Source organism: Thunnus albacares, chromosome 12 (genome assembly GCF_914725855.1).
Source record: "Thunnus albacares chromosome 12, fThuAlb1.1, whole genome shotgun sequence".
Classification (NCBI taxonomy): Eukaryota; Metazoa; Chordata; class Actinopteri; order Scombriformes; family Scombridae; genus Thunnus; species Thunnus albacares.
The window spans coordinates 26765616-26784468 of NC_058117.1; the positions used below are offsets into that span (position 1 = coordinate 26765616).

Here is an 18853-nt window from a genome sequence, read left to right on the forward strand (position 1 = left end):
GAAGTAGGCAGGAGTAAGTCCTCTCGCTCCACCTAAACAATCTTCGACGTTAAACTGACTCGTCGGTCGACATTTTCGGCACAGCATCATCAGCGCTGACGTGGAGACTACGTGAGCGAAGGCACAGGCCGTCCACCCACCCTGTAATTAGTGACGAGTCAGACTACGTAAAACTTCGGTAAGTCATAGCAAAGCTGTCACATTTTTTTGCTCAGCGCCAGTCGGGCAGAGACGAAGGGAAATATGCAAACACGGCTACGACCAGGCTGATGAATTAGCCCGAACAACATGGAGTAAAAAAAAAAAAAGATGTTGTGTGACAGCTCAGCTGAGTTCCTCTGTTATAGTTTACAGAGCCGCGTCAAGTGTAACGGAGTGAGGACGAGGTCGGAAGTCGGGCGAATGTTACTTCAACATAAAATATTGCAAATATGTCATACTTGGGAAAAAAAGATATCTAAATACCTTCATTGTTTTAAAGCAGTACTTCTCAAAGTGGGGTGAGGGGACCCTCCTAGGTTACCTTGATGGGGTTCCAGGGGGTCCCCAGCAAAAAGGGAATCATTTCCTTTCATTATAATATCATCCATAAGTAATACAGTGACAGAATTTATGAGTACATGTCATTGGTTTCATACACTTTCTGGAATAAAATATCTAAAAGCAAATATCTTATCAGATGGGGGACCCTGGGACAAAATCTTAACAGATGGGGGTCTGTGGTCTAATTTGTGTGAGTCTGGGGGGGGGGTCCTTGACATGAAAAAGTTTGAGAACCACTAACGTCTTAATATCTAAATCATGTTATTGAAACTACACACTGTCAAATAAAAACGTGTAAATAAGTCAGATTAAGGAAGTTCTAGCGTGCTTCATTTTCACTTTGTGTTACTAAGAAACAGGAAGTCACTTTTGATTTCATGGAATTTTTTTGAGTAAATTCTTCAACTTCATAATTCAAAGTCCTTTGGGCTGCAACTAGCAATTATTTTTCATTATTGATACATCTGTTGATTATTTTCTGGATTAATTGATCACTTGGTGTCAGAAAGTGTCAGAGAGAACAGTGTAAATCACGTTTTCCTAAATCACTGAGATACAACCACAAATGTCTCGTTTTGTCTCGACCAACAGTCCACAGCCCAGAGAGGTTCAGTTTATTATCATAGAAGACTAAAGAAACCAGAATATATTTTAACATGTAAGAATCTGGAATGAAAGCATTTGAAAAAAAACAAACAAACAAACCCTCAAAATGATTAATCGATTATCAAAATAGTTGACGAATCATTTTTTTCATTAATTGACTAATGGTTGCAACTCTAATCAGTACTTTGGGTCACTTTCACCAATTGAAAGTCAGTGTATTTTGTGTGCAATTCATCTAAAAACTGAAATCTGGTTATTTCTGGGGCTCACAGCATTTTATTGCATTGACTTTATATCATATTAGAGCACATTCAAGTCAGAAGTTTCACTCTTTCAATATAAACATTATATTCAGACGGAGGTGGAACAAAATCCTTGTTAAACAAGGCCCTTGGCTGTACATGAGATGTGACGCTGACTCTAATCAGCTCTTTGTAATGCTCAGTTTTCAAATTCAATAGTGTTATTAACTTTCATCGTCTCTGAATTGAGCCAGTATCTGAAGGCCCACATATTACGAGCCGGCCGTCCTTTATCCGGTTTTAACCAGACTTCAACAACTCTTCTCTCTTGTTACTTTGTTCCCTCTTTTGCCAACAAGAATGTAGAAACAGTCTTTGTCCTCAAGTGTGAAAACATGCCTAGGATTCACTCTCCCAGCTCCACCCTGCCTGTGGCACCCACACACACACACACACAGAGAGAGAGAGAAACTGATGTTATGTAATACGATTTTGTCACTAGCTGGATAAACAGTCACACTCCACAGAGACTGTCAGACAGATCTTTGTGACTCACATGCAAACTGGCAGATAAATCAGGACCAATGAAAGGATACTGAATGTGAAGTATGTTTATTGTAAACACAGTTTTATTTCACCTGTATCGGTTCAGTCTTTTCAAAATAAAAGTAGACAGCTAAACCTGAGAGTACAACTTTTATAAAATTACTGTGCAATTTTTTAGAGTGCAGTTAAAACTGTGATCAGTCTTCTGCTTTTTTTGTTTTCTGGCAACTTAACTTGCACTGAATTGTACTGAACAGCCACTGCTATGCTTCTAAGTGATCCAAAAAAAAAGAAGTTTTCATTAAAACACAACGAGTGAAGAAATTTAAGGTCATTAGGAGGTCAGAAAAATAAAGAAAATCAAAGTTAATTGCGAGTATATGCAGGTTAATTATGTATCTGTGATTAGGAAAAATTTGATTACAAAGCAGATTCTGGCTCCGATAAACGCTGTGAAAAACAGGTTTGAAATGACATGAAAGTTAGATAATTTGCATGTGATCTCTAGATAATGGTTTTGGAGAATGAAAAACAAAGACATGCCTTTCAGCCTCTGTAGTAGTATTATTAATCTGCTTGTCTGTTCCGTCTAGGTGACTGACTATGGATACTACAGTATCGTCTCAGCTGGACAGCAGTTTGAACGACTCGATGACAGACGGAGAGGAGAACAACAATGAAGTCAGTTCATCTCCTGTAGCTCCCACGCAGGTACACACACACCTACACACACACACACACACACACACACTCATCTCATTAAACTTTCATTTTGCTACTGAGCATCTTATCCAGAGTGATTTAAACTGACGGTGAGTGTCACTTCAGCGCTCGGACAGAATGTTCACGGGGCGTGCTTTATCTGTGTCAGCAGAGTTGATCGGGAGGTCGTCTCTGAACACAAGGACGCCTCGCCGTCGCTGCGGGTAGCTGAGGAGAAACAACACTTTCAGGCCTTGTTGAAAAAAAAAAAAAAAGAGAGAGGACATTAGATTTCACTCTCCAGGAAAAAAAAAACATTTCACAGCTCAGATTCACAAGAACAAAAAAACCAAAAAACATTTCCTAGAGAAAGTCTTACTGCAATTTTCAATTCCTGTTTTCACCAAAAACTGAAGTAAACCACATTCTGAAACGGCACCATCCTTGCCAGTAATTGTGACAAAAATCTACTTGTCTTTATTTGTGTGTCGGCAGGTTTCGGTGGCGGCGGAGTCTCCGGGTGTAACGGTTGTCCAGCTGTCTGACGGTCAGACCTTGCAAGTCCAAGGCGTCATTCAAGCTCCTCAGACCTCCGTCATACAGTCACCGCAAGTTCAAACCGTCGAGGTGAGAACATCTGGCGGCCTCCAGCCTGACTCTTATTAAGCTCGGCTTCTTTTTTTTCCAAAACTGAGAACAGGTTGGTGTGTAAGATATTTCATAACGGTATCATATTTCCACCACAGGCTGCATAAATGGAAATATCAGAATCAGTCAATTCTCAAGTCTCTCAGAGCAAGTCGAGTCCAATCCTTTAGTCTAAAACTAAAAACCTTAAACCTGTTGTGAATATAACTAAAAAGTGCACATGATGCACGTTGCAGGATAATATATGGGTTATGATGTCAGAGGTGGCGTGTTAGTGAATGAGGATTTCGCTGCCATGTGTAGGAATTACTCTTGTGGTCTAATGCAGTGCATCTGTTAATAGGATTGATGTGAGCAGCAGAAGCTGAGGTTTAAGCTCATCAGTCTAACCTTCACATTCAGTTGTTGTTGTTGTTGTTGTGGTGGTGTTGTGCCCAGGCAGGACGACAGTTTCGCAAACCGTAGACACGTCAGACAACACTCATCTACGAGGCTTAGACGTGCGACACCGGCCAAAAAAACCGTAACGCGACGTTTCACCGGATATTTGATGATGTTTCGGAACCTTCGTCACTTCAACTAAAGAGTTTGGCGATGGGAAGTGGAATCATTCTCCCCACAAATTTTTATCAGTTAACATGTTGCAGCAGATTTTCTTTGCAAACCGCTTGATCGTTTCATGAGACGTACCTTTCTATGAGCATCAAAAGCTGCACGGTGAAACGGAGCAGAAGCACACCTCAAAGTGGTTTTGTTAACTGATTCCAAATGACTCTGTACTCCTTATCAGTGCGTTTCATCAAGAACAACTCTGACTTCACTGCGGTATTGGCTGAGCTTTTACAGTAATAATTACATTGTTATAGAAATAAATATCTGTTATGTGGCACAGTTTTGATGGAGCAAGATTATCTAAACTATCATCACTGATGTTTTGAGCACCTGGAGCGAGATGCATGAAACACTGTAAACATTCAAGAGTAAAAGCTGCATGCACAGCAGCAGAAATATATACATATGCAGTCTTTTCCCTCACATTAAACTGTGAAATTGTGAATTCTACTCTCATAATCATCAATAAAAAGACTTGTCCTTTATCTGGCACAGACATTGTCCTCTAAAAGGGCCAAATCATCCTTTGTGTTGTTAACACACGACCATTATGCACCAGTGTGAGTCATAAAAGCTTGCTGATTGATGACACATTAGCAGGTCCAAATTTATGATTTGGTGTTTGTTTATTATTCCAACAATACAGTTGTGGGTGACAAATTGTAAACCTGTTTATTCATGCTAGAATAAAATTATGCATGAGAAAGTAGTTCACACATTCACAAATAATTATATAGTAAACGGAACTCTTTAAAGAGTCTGTTGAGACGTGTGACGGGTGGAAAGATTAAAATAAAACGCTCTTCAAATTCTTCCCTTGACGTCATCGTTATCTTTGACATGTCGTCGTATCGCATCGAGGCCAGCCTCTCTCACAAACGTCTGTGTACGCAATGCAACACCCCCTCAGTATTAACATTTAACACCAAAGATGTCGCCAAATAAAAAAAAAAAAACAGCTCTGTCGCACATTTTCAAACACCGTTTCTGTTTTCTGCAGATCGCGACCGCAGAAGAGCTGGAGGAAGGCGAGTCGGTCACAGACACACAGAAGAGACGAGAGATCCTCTCCAGGCGTCCGTCTTATCGGTGAGAAGACGTCAACAGTAAACAAGAGAGAGATAAACCACATGTTTTGGGTCAAGTGTCGAGCCTGAGTGCAATTTCTTTCTTTTTTTTCTGCAGAAAAATCCTCAATGAGCTTTCATCGGATTCGCCGGCGGTTCCTAAAATCGATGAAGAGAAGGTAGATGAGGACGCGTCGATCTCCGGCAAGGCCTCAGCGTCAGAGCCGACCTCCATCTACCAGACCAGCTCGGGACAATATAGTCAGTACACTCATGAACGAGCATGTTAGCTGAGACTGAACCCGTGTTTACTCAGCTCATCCGACAGAGGAGTTTATCCTGCCTTTTCGCGTGTGACGACATTTGTGCAACATCAGTTTCCTTGCGCTTCCTGTAAATATTTCATTTTCTGAAACAGAGTAGCCTATACATAGACGTTTTCAGTGTTCAGTATAGCAACACAGGAAGGCTCTTAACAATACTAGAGGTTTATGTTATAGCCATCAGTTATAAACATTTCAGTTTCTGAGATTCACATCTTGTCACTTTAGTTTGGCAAATGGCTTTAAATACGACTGTTCCCATGAGCCTTAGCGGTTATTGATATGGTGAGGAAGCCAGCCAGAAGAGTGATATAGCGCTGTAGCAATGCTCTCTAATTCCAGTTAGGAATGAAACACTGCACCACGGTTGCTGCATTTGTTGAAAATGAGCCGCACAGGCACATAATTTTATGACCGGTAATGGATCTTCTGAGTAGCGGTTGACCTCTCCCCCTCACATTTTTATGTACACAGTCCTGTACCTTTGACTTTTTATCAGTGAACCTGATGTTTCCCAACACTCCGTCTCATTGTTTGTACTGATTATTAGGAGAGCTTAATGTCCAGCCAATCCTTTTAAAGAGCTTCCCCTGCCAGTCATCCCATAATGAGGAAAAATAATATAACTTCTGTTTCCAAAACCCTAAATACCCCCAGTTTCATTTAGACTGCAGCCTAGTTCTAACTGTACTTTGACCCCCACACAGTTGCGATCACCCAGGGGAGAGCCATCCAGCTGACCAGCCCTGGAGCTGAAGCCCTTCAGGGGGGACAGACCTTGACTGTAGCCAACTCCGCCACCCCGCAGCCTGGAGCCACCATCCTACAGTGTGCAGCTCAACCCGGAGACTCGCCTCAGCAGTTCTACATCCAGGGAGGACAGGTGCTCATCCAAGGTAGAGTGCAACTTCCTGGTGAAATTATGGACATTTTGAGGTATTTTTAGCTATAGAAATTGCGATTAAAACAGTATACTATATGTGTATAGTATACTATATGAGCTGTGGCTCAGGAGGTAGAGCGGGTCGTCCACTAATTGGTTCGATTCCCGGCTCCTCTAGTTCGCATGTCGAGCTACTTAACCCCGAATTGCTTCAGTGTGAGAATGTGTGTGAATGATTAGATTTCCTCTGATGGGCAGGTTGGGACCTTGCATGGTAGCCCCCGTATGAATGTGTGTGAATGGGTGAATGTGATTCGTAGTGTAAAAGCGCTTTGAGTGGTCGGAAGACTAGAAAGGCACTATTCAAGCACAGTCCATTTACCATTTACCATTTATATACAGCACTTTAATACATAAATAATGGGAGTGGAGCCGAAAGCACAAAAGTGGGTTTTTACGAATATTTATTTTGTACAAATATTTTTATAAATATGTGTTTTCAAGAGAGAAAAAAAACCCCATGTCAAATAAGAGCAATGTAGGTTGGGACTTGTAACGTAGCAAGGTTACATCGCTGTCTGTCTCTGTGTCATGTGTGTATAAATAGCTGCAGATCTCTCTGTCTGGGGGTGCTGAGGTTTAGCTGAGTGGTCGGCACAGATGTCCACGGTCTGGGAAAGTGGGGTTTAAGACCTGGTGTGGGAACCCCTCCCTCTCACAACAGTTAATAGAAGAACACTTTAATATCCTAAAATTAGAAGTGTACTAAAAACAAAAACATGTTTTTTTTATTTTATTTGAATACAAATACAAATAATGTTGCTGCCTCAACAAATACAGATACAAATACAAATACTGGGCTCACTGTATATCCCTAATAAATAATTTTCCCAGGTACCTCACATATTTCTGACATCTGTCTACAGTGATATAACATAAACTAAGGCTACGATGACAATCTGTGTAAATCATATTTAACATGTTAATCCCCAGTTGAAGTTATGTAAATGAAGGCCTAGAAAATATGTGGGATTATGAAAAGGAAAATGTATATGATTGATACACCCATAACTCTTGAGTGTTAAGAGCCACATTGTGTCCATATCAGCAGTACTGAAGAACATTTGAAATTCAAATCATTTTACAATTATGCAGTTTCACTCTCAGGTGGAAACATTTGTCAGCATATTCAGTGCAATGTAATATGAAAAAGTATATTCAAAATTTGAAATGTGAACATATTAAACATGACACATCACTTAAAATATTAGAATCGATTCATTCTGTAAAAGTGCAACGTTGAACTTATGACCCGCTATTGCGATAGTTTTGCACCAGCACCTAATCATTCTGAAAGCGCAGGTGTCAACGCTGTCAATGTCAGTCGTCTGAGTTTGAAAGTTTCCTTGTTTACTTTATAGAGATATAAAGATTTCCAGGTCGCATGGGTAAAGTTCCATCAGTGTTGCCTTTCTGTTCCTTTTAGATAATGACAGATGTGTGTATGTACTGTAAATACTGTAAGAATTCACGTCCTGGTCTGTGGAGGTATCAATAAAACATCTACGTCAGTCACTGTCCCACAGACCTTTGGCCGTCCCTCATTAAACCGCCGTCACGTCTGCAAAGTACCGCAGAGGACAAACATTGGCGGTAGGTGAGTCTGTGGAATTATTGAGACAGGAGAGTGAACACTTCCTCTGTAGAAAATAGGTGTCATCCGCTGTGTGCGTGAGAGCTGCTCTAGTTCGGTGTCTTTCCGCCTCAGATCAGCAAGCTCCTTCTGCTGGTATCTGATCTGCTGCTGCTCCACATCAGAGCTTCTTTTCTCAAATCATACAAACCAGCTCAGTAATGACCTTCTCTGTCATCCACTGCTTTATCAGCAGAGAGATCGAGAGCCTCCACTTCCTGTTGAAGCACCTTCACATCTTACTCTCTGTCCTGGATTCTCTATGCTGGATATTTTTCTAACTCACCCCTCTCTGTCTCTCAGTCCTTTCTATTGCCAAGTGTTGTGACCGTTATGTTCTTCCATGGAACAGAGATAACAGCTTCTTTTTTTTTTTTTTTACCTTGTTATGACGAGAACAGATGTTCTTCTTTTGAAAGGTTGACAAATTTGTGTTTTTCAGATGTAGGGTATAGATAATGAGGCTGGAGGTGCTGCTCACAGTAAGATGCCTCACACAGCAGACAAGACATGAGGGCTTTCAGTTTTTTTCTCCCAGTGCAGACATCACAGGCCACATCTGCAGCGATCAGCAGGAGCAGCTTGGAGTCCAGTCATCTCCAGCTCCTCTACTAAATCTGTTTACAAGGTGTTTTTCACCAGGACAGGCCTCGGTGTGAAGGTCTGTTTGTCCTGAGGGCAGCTGTGGGTTTTTTTTTTTTTCTGACCCTCCTCCTCCTCCTCCTCCTCCCAGAAGCTTTTAATACAGCTCATGCAGCAGCTATGCCCAGAGGGAATAGTCATTGAATCCTTCACATATCGAACAGCAACACATTCCACGCTCTGCCGTGTCTCCGTGAAAACTCTTTTGTTTTCTTTCTCATATGTTTGGTTATCAGCTGCCAATAGCCTCGTCTGCTCTCACACTTTCTCATGTCGTATACACCCATCCTTTAACTGGCAGGTCGGGTGGGAACTAGGAAACGTCTGAGCAGAGTGGAAGTACCTGAGAGACCAGGAAGACAAGGCAGTAAAATATTACAGTCAGCAATTTAAAGAGGCAGTATGTTCTCAGCGTATGTTTACTTTATGAACACCGTACTATGCTCTACAGATGATTAAGCTAATTAAGTCGGTGAGGGAGAAGAAGGGGGGGGGTCAAACCCACATCATCCTTTCCTCTGTGTTTGAGTTTCCGTCAAAACAACTTATTATTGGAGGTGGTGTTTATTGGACTTTTCCACTAGTTCATTAACACACCGTATCACAGCCAAAGGAAGCAACCAGGAAGTAACTTGTTGAAAATAATTCAACAAGAACATTCATTATGATAGATTACATAACCTGGAAATTTTCAGTATTTTCGCGTGGTAACAAAATGAATGGAATCCACTGGCTACGTGGAATGCAGGAATAATGCATTAAAAATTGCGGACATGGAATGCAGCGGAAAACCACCGGCAGCAATGTTAAATATGCTTCAGTCAGGCAAATAGTGAAACTAAAGTAAAAATAAAATAAACTTGATCTAACACCTGGAATTTCCCTCGGAAAGTCTTTGAGTTTTTTTGTTTTGTGGCCAATAAATTGAACAAAGCCATATTAACAATATGTTTGATAAGTCATAAATGTAGTGTTTCATTTTTTTGCCTTGCGTGTTTGCCAAGTATTTACAACCAGATAAGGATAATAAAGCTAACATCTGAACCAAGTCCTCCTGAGAAGCACATACATTTATCATTACTCACATCTTAACAATTATTCACCTCTGAAAGATGATAATTACTGTCAAAACCTCAGAAACCAGCTTTTGTTGAAATGTACCAGAAATTAAAATGTGACCTTTTTCTGAATCTCATAATAACGACATCAAAGGAACAATAATTCATTTTACCTTCATTATATAATTGTACCTTTATTAGATTTGACTGTGACTCATTAACAACATGCGGTTGAAGCTTCAGTGTCAGCTTTCATTTAGTTATTTGCTGCACATCCTTTTTTTTTTTGGCAACTATCCCGTTAATTCCCCTCTTATTCTAAAGACACAGCTGTTGTTGTTACTGGAAATGTAAAATGCATCACTTTCTGTGTGGCAGAGGATTTTCCCAGTAAAGTCCCATGAATCAAATGAGTTAAAACAGAAAATACAGTACAGTCTTTTCACTAGCATGCTTAAATCACTGTTCATTATGAGTATCGGACAGCCATTTATATGTTGTGATAACTTTAAAACAGATCATGTAAAACCTCAATTATCTTTGTTCTTCTCTATCCCTCCCTCCTCCCTTTTTTTTTTAAGAAACAAAAACACACAAAGTAACTCCAATCAGGGTGCTCAACAGTTTGCACGGCAGCCACTTGGGACACAATATCCTCTTGTTTGTTGAGCGTCTCTCTAGTTGCGTCACTAAGGCTAAAAATACACCCCCTCCACTACCAACCCCCCTTCAGCTCCCCCTCCTTCCCTCCCTCCCTCTCTGCCTGCCTCCCTCCCTCCCTCTCGCTCTGCCTGCCTGCCTGCCTGCCCGGCTCACATTGTGTTTCTCCACTTCAGCGTCTGATCCGCGCAGGGGGGGGGTGGGGAGTGGAGTGGAGGGGAGGGGAGGGGGGGGAGGGACTCTAATCCAGGGTGTTTTACTGACTTCAGCGGGCAGGAGTGATGTCATTGTGATGTCAATGCCTGTAATTGTAATCGGGCTGCAAAGTTGACGAGTGACCCCTCTGATGCAGAGAGAGCCGAGAGGAAAAGGAGAGAGAGAGAGGTTCTAGTAAAAGCAACAAGGAATAAGAGCAGAGGAGCGTTTTTTAAAAAGCTGAGGTGTTTTTCCACCGTGGTGCTGGATTATTGGAAACAAGAGATGGCTGTGACTGGGGATGAGACTGAGTCAGGTAGAGTTTCTCTCATACATATTTTTATATGTCATTTGCAAAAAAAAAAAAGTCTTTTCTTTTTCATTGCTGCTGGTGTTTAGTGAGATATGTATGTAGGCATTTATAATATGCTGTCAGCTATGTTTTCCACTGAGACTGAAGTTTTTTTCTAATGTTACACCTGCAGATAAGATGGTTGAAAAGATTGTTTTTTTTTTGTGGTATTTGCAGATGATATTTGTTAGAGCAAGTCTTTTTATTTATCCCAACTGTGAGAGAAATTCTCCAGTCAGAAACACATTTATGAAGTTGAAAAAACACTTTATGCATTATAAAACGTAAGGAGGAAACATGCCACAGAGGTGACAGCTGTCCTTCCCATTTCAACACAGGAAAAGCACTGTGAAAAAAAAAAAAAAAAGAGGAGGAAGAGATCTAACTAGTCAACAAGCATTCGGCGTGTTTGCTCAACTCTGTTCCTGTCAGTCTGTATCCCGCTGTTACACACACACACACAGAGACACACACACAGACAGACAGGCATATATACAAAGTCCTACGTTCACTGAGCCACTCCAGTGGTTGCCAGGCAGATAGGCAAGGAGGGGGGGGGGTGGGGAGGGGGGGGGGGTTGGGGCGGTGGGGGTAAGAAGTGAAGGGGCGGGTGGCAGCGGGGGGTTAAGATAGTCGTCGGTTTGACGTCACTCCAGTTTCCTGGAACAGAAGCTAGGCAGGGAAGAGAGAATGCAAAACGGGCGAGTGAGACGCACACACTGACGTCAGCACAGCCCGAGTCACTCTGTTATCACAGTGAGAGAAAGGGAGCTCTGTGTGTGTGTGTGTGTGTGTGTGTGCGTGCATGCGTGTCGGTGCGTGCGTGTGTGTGTGTGTGTGTGTGTGTGAGTGAGTGTGCATATACACCTGCTGTGTCTCTTGTTGAATGACTGTGTGGATTGGAGAGAAGAGGGAGGGGAGGGAGGGGGGGGGGGGGGGGGGGGGGGGAGGGAGATATAAACTTCTCAGGAACAAAGTGAAAACTGAAATGGTGCGAGACAGCAGGCAGAGCAGTTAACGGTTGACTCATCAATTATATGACTCAACTCAAACAGCACATTAACCACATCCAGAAAGCTGCCTGTTGCTGTTTTTTTCCAGAATCGGTTTGCTGAAAAAATAGAATAAAGTGCCAGTTATCAGCAGCACAAAGTGGTTTTTCATCAACTTCACCTCACAAATATGAGTGAAGTTACCTACAGCAGTTACCTTTGTGCACACAGAGTATTTCTTAATTAGTTCTCTTGAACTGATAACACATGTGCATCATGTTTAAGGGATGTGTTAACAGGCTAAACCTACACTATGTCCATTTACCATCTAAAATGAAAACAAAAGGCTAATTTTAATTAGATTTGCCACCTTTTACAACTTTAATTGTTTGTTTTTGCACTGCATCATCAAAACACAGCTGCTAACCTGTCAGTAACACTCTGGGTTGCTACAAAAACCGCTAACTGCAGTTCCTATGGTTACAGCTACTTGACACTATTCTGAGAGCACAGATTACTAATTCATGTGTACAAAATTAAGTCATTCAAAAGCAGTAATCACTTGTTTGTTTGCACATTTTTTTTTATTAATTCAAGAGCACAAATAACTCATGTGTACACACAAGTCCAAAAATAAATACTACTGACGTCTACTGTGCTGTATTTGAGACTTTAACGTGAAGGTAAAACTCCACTTTCATTTCAAAAGAGAAGTGTGTGTGTGTGTGTGTGTGTGTGTGTGTGTGTGTGTGTTGGGGTTTTCTTGCTAGAATCTAGTGGTCATTAGAGGAACTACAGCATAAGTTATATCTTAAAAGGCTGTTTTTATGCCACTATATTAAGATACACTTGAAAAAAAACCATGAAGCTATCCTTAAATAAACTATTCTTGTGTGTTGTCCAGTAAAAAGCTGTGTGAGGTGTGAAATAATCAAGATATTTTTTGTCTGTGCCTTTGTGTTCTTGCACAATAATATGCCCTGAGAGGGACACAAATGTAACAAAGAGAGCATTTTAAAAAGCTTATTTTCAACAACAGGTCAGGTCATTTAAGAACAAATACCTGTTGAACGAGGATTGTCATGGTCAGAGGAAATTCACCTCTCGCTGCAGGAAGCAGAGCGGATAAGCACTTTTGGCTGTAGTTGCTTTCTGACATCCTCTGATGAAATACATGTGTCTTTCCTGTATTTTTTAGAGGAACATGTCAATAAACATCATGTGATTGTGTTTGAAAGTTACAAAACTTGAGAAATCAGAATAATTTGGTAGATACAGCGTATCCAGAAGGGCGACTGTAGCCGACTCCCTGAAAAAGGGGGGGGACAGGAGAAGACCCTTTTTAAAGGAAAAAATCAGGGCAACAAATGTTATGAAAAATGTTTAGAAAGTTACAGCACCCGGAGCCTTAATAGTTATCTCTTGTCCCTATAGCTGCCACTGGAGACATACCCGCCTACCAGCTGAGGTCACCCAACTCGGGCCTGGCTCAGAGCATCGTGATGGCCGCGTCACCGGGCTCCATGCAGAGCCCGTCATCGCAGCACGCCGAAGAGATCACCCGCAAGAGAGAAGTGCGGCTGATGAAAAACAGGTAGGAGCGGTAGGACTAGCAGATATTTGCCACTACTGACCCCTATAAGTACCTAAACAAGATGTACAGCACATAATCTACATTTTTAAAGGGATTATCGTAGTAGGATTGCTAAAATATGTTACTATTTCTGGGTTGAAAATAAGCTTATGTCCATTGCATAATAAAAAAAAAAAATGCAGTCACTGAGATGTCATCACACGTAATAGTATTTAGACTGCTAATCACCTTAAAAGGTGTTATTTTACAGGGTTAATACTATATATCTTTCAAATTTTTAATAAATGTACCGATATGAAAAGTCTCATCTGGGGTTTAGTAAAGTCGGAAACACATGTTCAAGCCGCAGTGTACTGCTTCACAAGATGTGACAAATGTCTCATCAGGTCAATAAATGGTAGTGTGGGAGACAATGGAGATAAATGTGGAAACAGTTCACAAATAAAACCTGAACTTGTTGGCCTTAAAAAAACAAACATCTGTTAGCTCTCTCGGATTGTGCACAGCTTGCATTTTGTCTGGAGTCTAAATTACATTTTCATCTAGAGACTCAAACACATTTTCCTCCTCTTTTCCTCTCCAGGGAGGCAGCTCGTGAGTGCCGCAGGAAAAAGAAAGAGTACGTCAAATGTCTGGAAAACCGCGTGGCCGTGTTGGAAAACCAAAACAAGACCCTGATTGAAGAGCTGAAAGCACTGAAGGACATTTATTGCCACAAAGCCGAGTAGTGGCGGCTATTTGTGGTCACGGGCTGAAGACAGAGCCGTTTACAAACTGCTACAGCAAAACAAAAAAAGAAAAGACTCTGGAACAAAAACTGCTTTGACTGTCTTTGTTTCTCTGCTCACTCAGGCCTGGTTTATGCCGAATTCAGAAGTGTCCCAGGGAATTCGAATCGCTTGAGCTTGCCAGTTTCGCTCTTGTTCTTATCTTGTGCTCTTTGCATGTGAAGACTCAAAAGTGTCGTACACACTATGCTTGCTGTTGCTGTTGTGCACGGGCAAAGCCAGCCAATGAGAGCCAGCTGAAGAAGAGGAACAGGAAGAGGAAATACAGGTGCTTCCTGAAGATGTACCGCTTAAGTACAGAGATTACGAAAAAAAAAACCATTGGTGCGTCAGCCAGGTCTCACTACCAGCAAGTCTCTCTGAGGTCAGACGCGGGTGCACACAAAGCTACGCAGATCCACCACCAGCTGCAACAAGCTAACTCAACCGTGTTTACCTGATAATGTCATTTGTGTCATTTCTGCTTCTGTTTTTTTTTTTTTTTTTTTTTGGTCGTTTCATGCATTCCTTCATGCGAAAACACAATTAAGGAGAAATTCTTTCAAGAGTTGCATTTTGTCAATGAAGTGATTTCCTGGATTTCATCAACTTGTTTTTTTAGTTTGTATAGAAGTTTATTGGTTTGGTCAAAAAAAGGGTTTTTAAGAAAAAACGAGTGAACAATCATGATTTCAAGTTTAAAAACCTTCTTAAGTTTGGCTTTTTATGCGCAAGACTTCAGAATATGTTTCAGGCAAAGGTAGAGAGGCTGAATCAGAAGCTGTTTAGCAAAAGTTCTTATAGAGTATAAGAATATTTTTTCATTAATGAACTCAGAAGATTCTAATATTTGAAATGACAGAGCAAAACCGCTCTTTAGTCAAAGCACATTAAGTACCAAAGTATCCATGTAAACATTATCAGACCTTTACTTGAAGAGTTTCACTCCTCAATCGTATATATTCTACAAAAACGTCAGCAAATGTTACCCATTAATAAGTCGTCCGAAAGGCTAAAAACATTTTCCTTTCTCATGAAAACCACAATTTTATAAAAAACAACATCTTAAGATGACTCATAGCTCAAAGAATATCAGTTGTGCTTTACTGTTAATGCAAGCGTCAGTTTTGTTTTTTTAAATGATGGATATCCATTGTGGAATAAAACTGTATTTGATTATGGCTAGGTATAAAAATGCTCTGTTTAAAGGGTGATGCCAATTTCTTTTCTCTTTTTTTTTTTAAATGTAAAGACAATTTATTTTAATTATAATATATCATCTTGTGTTAATGTTTCCGGTGATACTGAAAACCGCTTGCTTTCTCTGTTTCTGCTTATGCAGTTGTTGAGTTTGTTCCACTGATTTATATTTTTATGGTTCAGTCTGTAGAAAGTGACAGAAAGTGCACTCCTCGATGTAACAGATCATTTGCTTCAGCTGCCAAAGCTCTTTAAGTAACAGTTAGGTATTTAACTACTGTTTAGCTCCATGACAGTGTGAGTCATGCGGCAGTGTTGATGTGTACCGGCCAAATAACCCGTCATGGTTTATATTCACAGAGGAAAGCCCGATCTATTCAATTCTACATCATGGCAGGTGATAATAAAATTCAGGGTTTCTTTGATATCACCTTGAGTTGAGTTTCTCTGCATGTAGTTTTTTGCCGTTTTAAGTGGCTCCATCTTTTACCAGGTGTTCTCTTTTCAGTGTACTTCCTTGTTTGAATTGTAAAAAAAAAACAAAACTATTTTTGTTTATCTAATAAAATATTCAAATGTAAAAAAAAAAAGGTAGATTGACTTCTCTTATTGCTCATGCAACTTCCTTCGCTTAAAAGTCCAAGACAGTTTTTATATACTTGCAGTTAAAGATGCTCATGGCTGCCTCCGTTTGGTAGCAAGAGGAAGTGAAATATTCACTTCAATGTTTTTAAATGAAATTACTGACGAAAGATGACAAAGTGTGCTAGAAGGTTCAATTTTGATTTACATATTTTTCACTCTTCTTTTTGATAAATCATCTGTCTTAATTAGATAGGATAGGATGTTCCCCCATATTGAGCTCTTACTTACTACTTTAGGGTGATAAAAAACCCAACTAGAAACAAAACTTTATTGTCCAACGTGGTGGACATTTCCCTGCAACTAACAGAAACAACATTAGGACTTATAATCAATCAGTCGAGGGACATACTGTATATACAGTTTGTGAATATTTGACCTTTAATTTCTCTTTTGTTGTCACTCAGTTCATTCCATCTCTCTTGTGCTCTGCTTCTTATGCCAAAGGTCTTATGAAACTAAACAGTGAATATTATCATAGTCAGGCCACAACCACAATGCACATTGTACTTACAACTGACATCAAGGCCAAAGTATACAACATTGTTAAGTCAAGTTAAGTCAATTATATTTATATAAAACCAAAATCACAACAAAAGTTATCTCAGGACACTTTTCACATAAAGCAGGTCTAGACTGCACTCTTTACAGAGACCCAACAATTTCCCCCCATGAGCACTTGGCGACAGCGGCAAGGAAAAACTCCCCTTTAACAGGAAGAAACCTTGAGCAGAACCGGGCTCTAGGTGGGCGCCAGACCCTAGTCTGCCTTGACCGACTGGGTTGAGAGAGAAACAGGGAAGGGGAGAGAGAGACACAGAGAAGCACAGCAACATCAATAACATCAATAACAACAATAGTAATACTAGAAATATGACTAATAATAATAGTAGTAGCAGTAGGCGTCGAGCTGGAGCAAGTAGACAGTGGGCGGTCTGTTTGCTTACTACTACATACCTTTAGGTGTTCCCACCTCTGCTGTGCAGCCATGTGTTGCAGCAGTGCAACGCTTCTGTTCTGAACACTAGAAATCAAAGGTTAAACCCGCTAGAAACATATTGAAGTGATATTCAGTGAAGTATCTATAATGAAACAATGTAATGTCCTCTGATGACCAATACACTTTGCTTTTTTTCTGTAATTTATGGCCACTGTAATTAAGTCAAACAAGTGATTCCTCCTTTAGACCCTGTATTCAATTGCTAATTTGCACTTGAATACAGTTATTTAGAAATAACACATGAGATTGAGTGCAGAACCTGTCCCTACTTCCATACTTCCATACCCTGCTTTTAGAACAAAATATCTCCCAGCACCCTCTCCATCTACATACAGTGGATGAGGTTGAGGTCCATAACTTGTTCATCAGGAGTGTTGTTAATGTTTCCTCTAGTCCCTAAAGGTGACAGATTATGTAATATTGAAGAAAAAAGAGACACAAGCTTTGAGTTTTATTCTAATACTGTGTCAGCAAAGATTAGCTCCCCCTTTTTTTAAATAATAAACATCTTTGTTTGCCTTGCATCTCACTGAATGGGATAGATAAATTAATGCTAACAGGGCAGACGAGCATTCATTTAACTAGGCATTATAATGGGGTTATTAATGTCCCAGAGCATCAGTTCATATCAGTAGGTTTTCCTGCCAGTTCTATCAAACCTTGCTATCAGAGTTTGAAGAGTTTTTAAGCCAGCTAAGGTTTCAGGGGCTGAAAAAAAAAACCCAGAAATTACTTTTTAAATGAGAACGCTCATGAAAATGAGTGGTTTCCATGGCAACCCCTGGGCTATGGCACTGACCTCGAAGGAATTGATGGTGATAAAAACCAGAAATAATCCTGTGCATTGCTTGATTAAAGAGGGATTGGTAGGTTTGCCTTATAATCATGTGTTTCGGTCTCATACATGCACATAAACAAAAATAAAAATTGATGTCATACTGTCTCACAAATACACATACAGACATGCTGTACACCGTGCATGGAAAGCTTTCTTTCGAAATGACAATACAAACAGACACTTCGCCTTCTTTATCTCTTACAGCCACACACTGCATAGACACATAGAACTTACTCATTCTGCTTCTCTATCTTTTTCACAGTTATACACACAGAAACACACACACGGAGTGGTGAATAGGTTGAAGGGGAGAAAAATGCCTCTAAGCGAAACCTTGAAACTGCTGTTTATGAAGAGAAAACCTTGACGCTCCCCAACACTGCAGCATCCATCTTATCTTTTCAGCATTCTCGTTCTCTTTGAGTATTACATAAATTCCTTGTTTCAACTGACATTCAAAATGGTTTGACTAATTGTTTTTAATATACAACAACATAATAATAATAATAATAATATCAGTGTAAAGTTCTTTGACTGGAATCATTTGACTTCACATTCAGTTTATGGCAACAAATAGGAAATGTATGAAAAGATTTTGCTGCATTTCATGGATTAGTCAGTATCAAAAGAACTGCTGCTCGAAACTGCTCTATTTCATTACCCATACTTTAAATTCATTGATTTAACCCTCTTTCCCTTCTGCTTATGCTAAAAACAAACCAGAGCTGAAAAATTGCAGCGTTGGAGTCTCTTTAATATTTCATTTTGTTGACTTTCAAACATCTTCATGGCCTTTGGTCCAGTGTGGCTGGAGTGGAAATTTCCACATAGACTAACCGCCTACAAGCAGTGTAATGAAGCTTAAAGTACCTTGACAACATAGATGTTGCTTCACTGTGGCAGTCAAGGAGGACCTCTGCTGGTCAACACACACTACTGCAACAGAAAGCTCCATTTCTGTAAAAAAACAAACAACCCAAACCCCAAAAATGCTAACACAACACAATAAAACACTTAGTTGTTTTGACTTAAAAATATAATTATTGTT

The 18853-nt window shown here is 40.3% G+C and overlaps 1 protein-coding gene across 2 annotated transcripts; it reads left to right on the top strand.

Annotated features, from left to right (window-relative positions):
• The first annotated feature begins 46 nt into the window (after positions 1–46).
• LOC122993733 (cAMP-responsive element modulator-like) lies at positions 47–15761 on the top strand. 2 transcript variants are annotated; one of them, XM_044368137.1, is made up of 8 exons: positions 47–178; positions 2531–2648; positions 3135–3266; positions 4900–4988; positions 5085–5227; positions 5997–6185; positions 13199–13358; positions 13942–15761. In XM_044368137.1, exons 2-8 carry the CDS (start codon positions 2541–2543, stop codon positions 14084–14086), a joined length of 966 nt encoding a protein of 321 aa, XP_044224072.1. In that variant the 5' UTR covers positions 47–178; positions 2531–2540; the 3' UTR covers positions 14087–15761. The 2 variants fall into 2 exon arrangements, with proteins under 2 accessions (XP_044224072.1, XP_044224073.1); XM_044368138.1 differs by lacking the exons at positions 47–178; positions 2531–2648; positions 3135–3266; ... (1 more) ...; positions 5085–5227; positions 5997–6185 and adding an exon at positions 10463–10736.
• Positions 15762–18853: the final 3092 nt, after the last annotated feature.